Source organism: Wolffia australiana, chromosome 7 (genome assembly GCF_029677425.1).
Source record: "Wolffia australiana isolate 7733 chromosome 7, ASM2967742v1".
Classification (NCBI taxonomy): domain Eukaryota; kingdom Viridiplantae; phylum Streptophyta; class Magnoliopsida; order Alismatales; family Araceae; genus Wolffia; species Wolffia australiana.
In genome coordinates, this window is record NC_135841.1 from 17,104,826 (window position 1) to 17,115,830 (window position 11,005).

The 11,005-nt window shown below is 40.9% G+C and overlaps 1 protein-coding gene across 1 annotated transcript; it reads left to right on the top strand.

Moving 5' to 3' along the window:
• Positions 1-6,312: 6,312 nt before the first annotated feature.
• Positions 6,313-10,672, top strand: LOC144705233 (PH, RCC1 and FYVE domains-containing protein 1-like). The gene is made up of 5 exons (XM_078577816.1): positions 6,313-6,886; positions 7,696-9,628; positions 9,742-9,888; positions 9,957-10,330; positions 10,424-10,672. Exons 2-5 carry the CDS (start codon positions 7,778-7,780, stop codon positions 10,533-10,535), a joined length of 2,484 nt encoding a protein of 827 aa, XP_078433942.1. The 5' UTR covers positions 6,313-6,886; positions 7,696-7,777; the 3' UTR covers positions 10,536-10,672.
• Positions 10,673-11,005: the final 333 nt, after the last annotated feature.

Sequence of the window (11,005 nt, forward strand, 5' to 3'; positions counted from 1 at the left end):
TTTACGTTCTCATTAATACCATAGAAATGTACAAACATCTTGAGGTAACAACATAGATGTCAAAATTCATATTAACCAAAATATAAAATCTTATGGATAAGTGCATGAAATAACATGCAAATAATTATTTGTGAAAGTATAAACCTAAAATTTATATTTGTCATACATATGTCGTGTGGTACGAAATGCCTGGTATAGTTTGAATATTCATACTCGAAGTGAGAGGAGATGTAGGTATCAAATACACATGCGCCAACACCTATTTTATTATTTTATAACTTTCATTCGCTTCTATATTTATTCAGTTTTATGAAGTTCTCCTTCTGTTGCAACCACATTCCCTCTCTAGGACCCTCACAATAATTTTCTCAGCCATGCTCTTAAAAACATCACAGGTGCATTTTCTTTGCCTATCTATCCTAAGGACGATCAAAATCACTATTTTCTTTCTTGCAAGCTGATCACGCCAATTTTGGTTTTCCAACAAGCCAACACCATGTACTTTTCCTACACAATGGTAGCCTACCTGCTGGTTGGTAAGCCAAAAATAGGGGTAAATTTTATGCAATTTTAAACCCTTGTCGTTGTCAATTTTAGCTTATACAATAAAATTTATAAAAACTCTACTTAAGATGTGTAGTGATAAGTACGAGTGTCGTCCAAGGGAAGCTAGTAAGGAATCCAATTGATGTTCTTCGTGAATAATTTGAACCTAATTGGGGTTAATTTAATCTTCAACAGAGATTAAATCACCCTAATTAGATGAGAAATTTGGAAAGGGGGGTAGAAGAGATGAGAGGAGTAGATGAAATAAGGAGCTCTAAGTTGAATTAATTAATCCAATTGAAAGGATCAAAGAATTCAATTAGAGAGATTAAGAAGAAAATTTAGAAGTGTTTTCGTTGGTTCTTTAGGGTTTGACAATTCAGTAATAACTACTCTATTGGATAATGAAATGGAAAATTTAATATCCTAGAATGTTAACCCTTTTTATAAGTTTTTTATAGTTTTCTTTTATATGCACTTGGAATAGCTAGGAAATCTCTCAATTTCTCCTCCAAATCCTTGTCAGGGCTTGTACATTCCGCTCAAGCCAAGCGATTAAGAAGTTCAGACAGGGATCAAGAAGAAAGATTAAGAAATTCAACTAACAACATCCAAATACAACAAAAGTTCAAATACAAAGAAGGAAAAAGTACCAAATAGGTTGATCCAAGCTGGAGCTCCTCTCTGTCTTTCAGCAGTGATAGAGCACCATCAAGAATGACCCCTCCTCTCGAAATTTGGCTTTTATACCTAGGTAAAATGGCAAAAATTACCATTTTACCCCTAATTAGTAATTAATTTTTATCTATCAATGTAGGCTTGATCTCAATGATCCAACCATAACCATAGAAAGAGGGGATCAAAATGAGAAAATCCATTAAAAAACCATCTCAATCGGACTTCTAGATCAAAAGTTATGAATAAATGAATTTAAACCAATATTAGCCATTGGATTAAATCATTTATTTAAATCTTTTTCTTCTTCTAACCGCTCGCTGAGGTGTCATCTTTTCATTGGCGGCGACGTTTCAACTTCTTCAGGCAGGAGCATTCTCGTTGCGCCATGTACCCCCAGGCGAAAATAAAAATAGAAAAAAGAAAAAAAAGGTGAGAAAATCAGCATTGTAAATATAACATGCACCTTCGCACGCGTTTCTCGCAGCGGGAGCAAATCCGCAAGCGCCACATCATCGCCCGTGTGGGCGGTGAAATTACCTCCCGGCGCTGACCCCCATCAAGCGCCATCGGATGCTAATCCGACGGCGGTGATGAGGCCACGTCAGATGCCCGAAAATCCCTCTAGCACATTTGTAATAAAGTCCTCCTTAAGAGTTGGAATTGCCACCTGACGCTGCCCACAGGTAATCGTATATATGTCCTCAGCGCATTCTCTCTCCTCTGATTTTTTTCTAAAAAACATTAAAACAAATATGATATAATTGCAATAAAACCCTAGAATACTTTAAATAATATCTTTACGCCTGCAACCACGACCGAGAGCCGTTTTGAGGGTATCATTGCAATGAAATTTTACAAAAAGCCCTTCAAAGTTCGAAAAATATACTTAATACTCCATTTTCTCCTTATAAATATATCTTTTTTTCTTAGAAAAAATGCATTTCTTCTTCAAATAAATCTCATAAAAATCCTAGAAAATTCTAGAAAATTGACTGATTCATCCCCGTACTGATAAATCTCAAAATTAAATATTAAACTTGTCATTTTCATTCCAAAATAATTATTTCAAGCTCAAATAAATCTCTTAAAATTCATAGAATTAACAGAAAATTAGGGGAAAATCAGGAATCATTTGAAAATATTTAATTCATGTAAATACATGATAAAAACCCCATTTTAAGCTCTTTAAATGCATAAAATTGTGCTAATCGCATGAAATAAAGACCAAATTTAGGGTGTTATCACTGTCTTGTCAAGATCATATCCTATGACTAACGTTTCCTGGATTTTTAAGTCTCAACTTCTCACTCGGCGTAGCTCATGATATCCACTTGACATCCCTTTTATGGATTACCATGTAACATGGCCTGTTTTATATGCATTGACCTCATCTTTTTTATAACAAATTTATCTTCTATTTTCTGGTATGAAAATAACTTATGAAATAATTTTCTATGTACCTAATGATACACCATTTCCCTATATTTAAATTAAAATTTGTTAAACTACTGCGGTTAATTCTAAATTTAAAATAATAAAATTACTAAATTTTGAACATTAATATCTCAGATAATATGATGAATACTTAGATATCTGGTTTGGATAAGGCATAAGGGAATCATTCATTGTTGTGATATGTAATATCACAACAATGAATAACATTTATCTGAAAAATAACAGTATGGATTCTCAGGGAGTGATGCATGTAACCCATACATCCAAATCCGAATAGTGATGCACATCCAATGAGCTTCATAGCAAGGCACACATGGGATCGATGCCCAGTATGAGCTTCATAGCTTCATAGGGGGCACCACATTAACAAAGGATAGGCTTGAACAATATTTGATAAAATTTAAACCAGAAAAAATTTAGGAACTAAAACAAAATAAGACAAAGACTACGAATATTTTGAGCATGAAATGAGTTAACTTGAATATCTAAGGTGACATCAAATTAATGGGCAAATACATAATGAATTAAGATGATTTTCATGGAAAACCAGAATGTGAATTATCCTTCATCAAAGTGAATAAATTTGATGTGTCATGAGACATTGTTGGTCTGTCGTATAAAAATGACTTACGCAACTCAGATTACAAAATTTTGATTTGATTTTGTCTGTCTTAATTTGAATATACAGAAGTCCAAATTATGATGTTTTTATTTGTGGTCTCTTTATGATTATCTACTTTGTTTCACTTGATATGCAATGATTCATTCAAGCACTACACTTATTAAATATATTGATGCTCCATTGAAATTAATAATATTTATTTTTACATAATAAAAAATATCGTCAATAAATAGCATCATGGTTTTTGGTGGTGCAGTGTCGAAAAACCAAAATCATGGATCAAAATTGTGTATAGTAACATGACGTGGACACAATTTCCTTTAACAGCTCTAGAAACTGTACCTTTGTGATTTAATTTTTATAATTATCAAATTTTGATTTGAATGCATATTTACAAGTATAAACATTTTATGTTTAATCATTTTCGCTCAGAGATAATCCTCTCCTGATTACAAAGACCCTATAAAATTAGCAAGTAATCATGATGAATATGAATCATTTTTGTGGATCGTTGTAGCTTTAACAAGCAAATCAAAATATGGTAAAACGTTGGATTGGGTTGACAAATTCTATAAAATGTGAATAGGCATATCGCAATAGGCATATATGAGCTCATGCAACATAAGTGATGAGGTCTATGGAACACAAAGTTAAAAATCAATTATGAAATTTGTGTTAAGTCAATAAAATAAGTAGTTGGATCAATGAATCCACGCTCATTACATGTCAAAAATTTTCAAGTGATCAATCATGACCTGATTTAATATTATTTTGATCAAATTGCACAATTATCTTATCTTTCAGGTCACACTTGACCAATAAATCCTCCATTCTACAGAAGGAAGATGAGATTACTGTTTTAAAAGTCAACTTGCAGATCGTTAATCTTGACAGAATAAAGTCTCGATATTAAACCAAGGTAGAATGAATCCTCATCAATAATCATACAATTAGATCTGATGGTGAGACTTCTGCATTGTGCATGAAATCATACAGTTAATGACTCTAGTTAAAATGTACAACCCAAAATCTCACATTTTCTATCACGCTGAACTTTTATGAGCCAGAAGTTGCTAAGGCAACGGAAGTGTATGAAATCATAGGCCACAACTACATGCATCACACCTAACGAGCCAAGTTTATGCCAAGTTATATGAATCTAAGGACATAACCTCTCCAAAATGATGAAATCGAACGTCAATAAATCTTCTGAAATGGAGAAAAACAGTAAATCTCTGATGCCTCGAGTCAACATCTCAACACAAAAAATCAGCATAATATTTACGACCACATCATATAAACTTCTGTACTCAATTAACTCACCTTCGAATTATGCTAAAAATAGCATGCTATTTTCTTTCGTATTTTTTCCTATTGACTTCCAGAAAGTAATGCATTTATTGTAAGATATTAGTTTGCGGCGCACAGCTTTTACTGGTCATAGATCTCACGTCGAAAACAAATCCGACGGGCTTCCAATAAGCATTTTTTCTTAAAAAAATATATTTAAGAAATCAGATCGGTTCTCTGCACCGCGGCACAACGTAATGAACAGTGTTCTGAATCAGAATCGTGAACAACGGACGGGACGGGACGGGACGATAATTAGCCATGTGGCGGATGACGTAATGGACAAAGATCAGGACTGCTGACTGGTGAGTGAACGGATCATGCAAGATGGGTCAGGACGGAAAGTAAGAAGCATAGAAATGGATAGGACAGTTTTTCCATTCGAGAATGATGAACGAGACGACGGACAGGATGGTTTTCGTTCCAGAATGACGAACTAGACAATGGACGGGACGGTTTTCTCGTTCTAGAATGACAAACTGGACAATTCATCAACCGGACAATGGATGGGACGGTTTTTTCGTTCCAGAATAATGAACAAGACTATTCATCCACTGTACAATGGATGAGACTGTTTTTTCATTCCAGAATAATGAACAAGATAATTCATCCACCGGACAATGAATGTGACGTTTTTTTCGTTCCAGAATAATGAACAAGATAATTCTTCCACACGACGATGGATGAGACAGTTTTTTTCATCCCAAGATGGAAAAAGCATCATGGCAGCGTGGGATAACAAATGGGTGAAATTTATCTTTAATGATTTTTTAAATTAGTTTTAGAACTTCTATGATTCAGAACTTCTATCCCTGACGTTAGGAACAGTCCGGAGGCCCCGGATGAACGAGTTTACCAATGAGACGGTTTTGGACGACCCAAATAAAATTGGATGCTGAACAGTCCTCTCGAGTCCTATAGTGCAGGCATGCGGACGGGACGGTTTTTTCATCCCAGGACGAAAAAATTGTCCCGTCCACGAAGTTGGACAAAGACCGGGACAGAAATTTGTCCCGAGACGAATGGACGGAACTGTTTTCGTCCACTCGGATGAAAAAATAGTCCCCTCCACGATTCCAGACGTCGGACGAGACGATCTTTGTTCCGTCCCGTCCGTTGTCCATGTCCTGGATGATCCAGAACTGCACTAGTGCAGGGACTCGGACAAGATGGTTTTTTCATCCCAGGACGAAAAAATCGTCCCGTCTGCGAGGTTGGGTGAAAACGGGGACAGAAATTCATCTCTAGACGAAAATATGGGTCGGTTTAGGTCCACTCAGATGAAAAAACCATTCCATGTGGAGGTCTCGGACGAAAAAACCATCCCGTCCGCGTCCCTGCACTGATTCCAGACATCGGGCGAGACGATCTTCGTCCCGTCCATTCATCGTCCGTGTCCTGGACGATCCAGAACAACACTAGTGCAGGGACGCAGACGGGATGGTTTTTTCGTCCCATCCCGGACGATCCAGAACTATACTTCCGACTAATTGGAGGGGCTGGACTCGACAGCTGACAGAACAGGACGGGGTAAAACGGAACGGGAGACAGAAGGGACGGCACGGATGACGGAAAATCCGTCACAACGCCATCGGACCAGGTTAACTCTGGGGGATGCGCGAGGGAGCAGCTTCGTTTGACTAGCGATATGACCGTAGTACGACCTTCTTCAGCATGCCTTTCGACGCTGGGCGGTGCTTCTCTGCACGCGCCTGCTGCGTAGCGGTCACTTGCCCGAAGCTCGGCGGCGATCGGCATCTCCTTTGATCGATTATCGACGAACAGAGCTGATTCTACCGCTCTTACTTGCGTTAGTCGCCGGTGTTGAGCTGCCCTTTCTGTTAATCGCCCCTCTTTCTCTGTGACAGTCTCAAGGATCGATCAAAAGGGTCGCGGAATACCTTGCGAAAAACCCAGGGGAAAGAACAATCTTGGGTTGCTCGGGTTTCGCAGCGCTAGGATTTCCACGGTTTTTTGGTGTATGGCATTAGCTGGTCTAAGATTGAAGCTGATTCGGTTGATGGGAAAGAGGCAGTGCCTTAGGGTTGGTTTTACTTGTCAATTAGAGTTGTAGATTGATGGGAATCCAAGGAATAGTGTGGTGTCTGCCGAGATCGGCTGCGCAGTGGGATGAATTGGGACAGCTTTGAAGAAGACGCGGATTTGGAATGGTGGATCTCGTCGGCTGAGAAGTTGTGAAGGTGCCGATTTGTTTCTACGTTCTACTCGTACTCGGTAATTTTTCTACCGGTTCTTATTTTCTTATTTTTTGGCATATTCTTTTCGATTTGTGTGTTTCATTGTGATCTTCCTACTTGGCAGAAGACATAACGTTGAATCTCTTAGGGTCTTTCTTGTTGATGGCTTGCTGATCCGGATGAAACTGCTGTTTTAGACTAGAAATCTAGAAATTTAACCTTGACCCACATTTCTTACTCCTTGGTTTGGTTGAACATCTCATTCGTCATTCATCCGTCCAGCAGAGTTTGAATTCTCCTCCATGGGTTATTCTTGGCCTAACCTGCTTGTATATCTTACATTTGCCCTGTTCAGGCTTCAAAGATAAGAAGTGAGAGAAATATTTAGGCATTGAGGAACAACCATTGTCAGCAATCGACTTAGCCCTGGACTATACTATAAAAGAGTTAATCTGTGTCTGTGAAGTATACTATAAATGAGTTAAAGATATTATTGCTTAATGCGGAGCAGGATCATATATTATTACTGTATACGTTTACGTTAGTCGAATCCTAGAGCTACCAGTTCTATCGCATGTTATATGATCTGGAAGAAAATCAAACGTATTGATTATTTTACTGGGCATTTTACTTTGTTGTTGGTAACTAAAGAGTTCATCATTTTGAATCAGTCATAACTTTCATTCTTGCTGATGAAGCCTGTAAATGATCATTTATTTCCTTCACATTTGTTTGATTTTGATATTTTCAATGATATTTCTGAGTGTGAGGACAATTTCTACATCTTTTAGCTACTGTGAAATGTTCTACGGCAATCAAAACTCACTGATGAATATTTCCGGACAGCATATCTAACTCATAGGAGAGTGAAGTTGAATGACACATCAAATCAAGGGATGTTTTAGAAACCCTAAATGTGGGGACAACAATGCAAGGGAAAGGTTCTTCTTCTGATCTTGTCCGGGTCAGTGTCTCTAGTGCGCCCAGCTCTTCAAGCCACGGCTCCACCCATGAAGATTCTTCAGATGCGGCATGTGATGTTTACATCTGGGGCGAGGTCATCTCTTGCAAGAGTTCTCAGCCGTTGACTTCCAGAGCTGACATCCTCCTGCCAAGACTTCTGGAGTCAACTCGCTCTCTGGATGCCTTCCAAGTTGCATGCGGCGTCAGGCATGCAGCATTAGTCACGAAGGGTGGCGAGATTTTCACATGGGGTGAAGAATCCGGCGGCTGTCTTGGGCATGGGTCTAGAACCGATTGTCCCTACCCCCAGCTCGTTGACTTCTTGGCCTTCACCAGCGTTGACTTTGTTTCCTGTGGAGAGTTTCACACGTGCGCTGTCACCACCGCGGGTGAACTCTTCACCTGGGGGGATGGCAGGCACGGCGCTGGGCTTCTGGGCCACGGCAGCAATGTCAGCCACTGGATACCGAAAAGAGTTTCCAGAAGTCTGGACAAGCTCCATGTGGCGCATGTTTCCTGTGGTACGTGGCACACGGCCGTGATAACCTCTGCTGGGCAGCTCTTCACCTTTGGCGACGGTACATTTGGCGTGCTGGGTCATGGGAACAGAGAGAGTGTGGCTTACCCAAGAGAAGTGGAGTCTTTAACTGGGCTGAAGACCATATCTGTGGCATGTGGGGTCTGGCACACTGCTGCTGTCGTGGAAGTTATCGTGGCCCAGCAGAGCATCAGCGTCTGTTCAGGGAAGCTGTTCACTTGGGGAGATGGGGACAAACACCGGCTGGGCCATGGTGATAGGGAATCAAAACTGAAGCCTACCTGCATTCCGTCTCTCATTGACCACAACTTTCTTAAGGTCGCGTGTGGGCACAGTCTAACGGTGGGTCTGACGATGTCTGGGCAGGTTTTCAGCATGGGCAGCACTGTTTACGGCCAGCTGGGTAACCCTTATTCAGACGGCAAGTTACCCTGTCTGGTTGAAGATCAACTCAGGGGTGAGTCTGTCTCTGAGGTTGCTTGCGGCGCTTATCATGTTGCTGTGTTGACCTTGAAAGGAGAAGTCTTTACATGGGGAAAGGGTGCTTCTGGGAGACTGGGACATGGAGATGTTGAAGACAGGAAGACGCCCACGCTTGTGGAAGCTCTGAAGGACAGAACGATTAGGCGCATTGCCTGCGGGGCAAACTTCACGGCAGCCATCTGCCTTCATAAGTGGGTTTCAGGGTCTGAGCAACCTCAGTGCTCGGCTTGTAGGCAGGCATTTGGGTTCACCCGGAAGCGGCACAACTGTTATAATTGTGGGCTTGTTCATTGCCATTCTTGCAGTTCTAGGAAGGCCTTTGGAGCAGCGCTGTCTCCTAACCCCAGCAAGCCGTATCGCGTATGCGACACCTGTTACCTGAAGCTCGGCAAGATTTCTGATGCAAAGAAGGTGGCTCCTCCACGGCCATCCAACGAGAAAGAACTCAAGTACTCAAAAAGCTTTCTGCCTGGGAATCTGGATCTGATCAAAAGTGTGGACAGTAAGACAGCCAAGCCTTATACCAAAAAGTTTGATAGTCTCATGTTGCTCAGAACCACCGAGGTTTTCGGGTTGGCGCAGTTTAAAGACTTTGATTTGCGCTTACCTTTTGTCTCCCCCAAATCAGTCAGCAATTCCAGAGCTGCATCACCATTCTCAAGAAGGTCAAGTCCCCCCCGATCCGCTACGCCTGTTCCCACCATGTCCGGCCTTGCTGTCTACAAAAACGGCCCAGACAGTTTGAAGAAGACCAATGATGTCTTGAGCCGCGAAGTTCTTAAACTACGAGCCCAGGTAATTAATTGCCGTTCGGGAAATAACTCTTGTATTTATTGTTCTTTATATTTCTTTATTCAAACAAAAAACTATTCTTGGTATTTATATAACACGAGGAATGAATGGGCTAGGTTGATAATCTGAGGCAACGTTGTGAGCGCCAAGAATTTGAGCTTCAGAAAGCTACAAAGAAAGCACAGGAGGCCATGGCGATGGCTGCAGAGGAATCTGCTAAGTGCCAGGCTGCGAAAGAAGTTATCAAATCGTTAACCTCTGAGGTATCCATTCGAATATCAATCTTTCATCCTCCTGATTTCTTGGACTCATGATACCTGATCCTTTTCAGCTCAAGAACATGGCAGAGAAGCTGCCGCTTGGCTCGGCTTATGATGGCGAATCCAAAACTAGATCTGCGCAATGTATTCCGAATGGTGAAACCGCAATCAACAGCAATGGTTCCACATCGAGAAATTCTAACAAGACCAGCGATAGTGATGCTCAGACGACAAACAAACCTGGTTCTGTGCAGAAGCCGGCAGTGGAGGCAAATGGAGAAGAAGATAGTGGGCGGCGCGATCAAGATGAACCAACAAACCCCACCTCCATCGCAGCTCGTCCTCCGATTGAGGCAGAGTGGATAGAACAGTGCGAGCCAGGAGTATATATTACTCTGGTGGCTCTGCGAGATGGAAGTAGAGATCTCAAGAGAGTGAGGTTCAGGTGAAGATATTGGTTCTCTCTGGCTCATTCCTGTCCTTTTTTTTATTTTTCTTGTGTTATGCTGAGTCGTGTTAGTGGGAATTTGGTTTGCAGCCGTCGGAGATTTGGGGAGCATCAAGCGGAGGCTTGGTGGTTGGAGAACCGCCACAGGGTGTACCAGCGGTACAACGTACGTGGCCTGGAGCGACCTCCGCTACCGTCGTGATTTCTCTGACCTGACCCCGCCTTGTCCATTTTTTATGGCCCTTGTTTATCCATGTGTTGTGTATATGGTCAACGCTTTTTTGTTTAATTATTTCAAAATAAGAGCAATCCACATGGAGGGGGGTAAATTATGATTTCTGTCAAAGTGTCATGTAGGGTTGGTCTCTACTGTGCTCAGTGCGCTGTAGGGATCTGTATGGTTCTAGGACTAGAACCACCCATCAATATTTAATTAGGTCAGAGTAGGTCAACTTTTTCTAATAATATTTAATTAAATAAATTAACAATTTTGTAGAATATTTGTTCCTTGCCCAAGTTATCCCACTTAAATTATCAGACTCTTGTCAACCTAACACTCATATTTGACCCAAAGTCATCCTCCCACAACCCCTCTCCAATTCCCTCCACTTTCCAAAACTGGATGCCAGGCGGTCACTCTACTTCCACCAAATGTCCCTAAGCCCTGAAGCC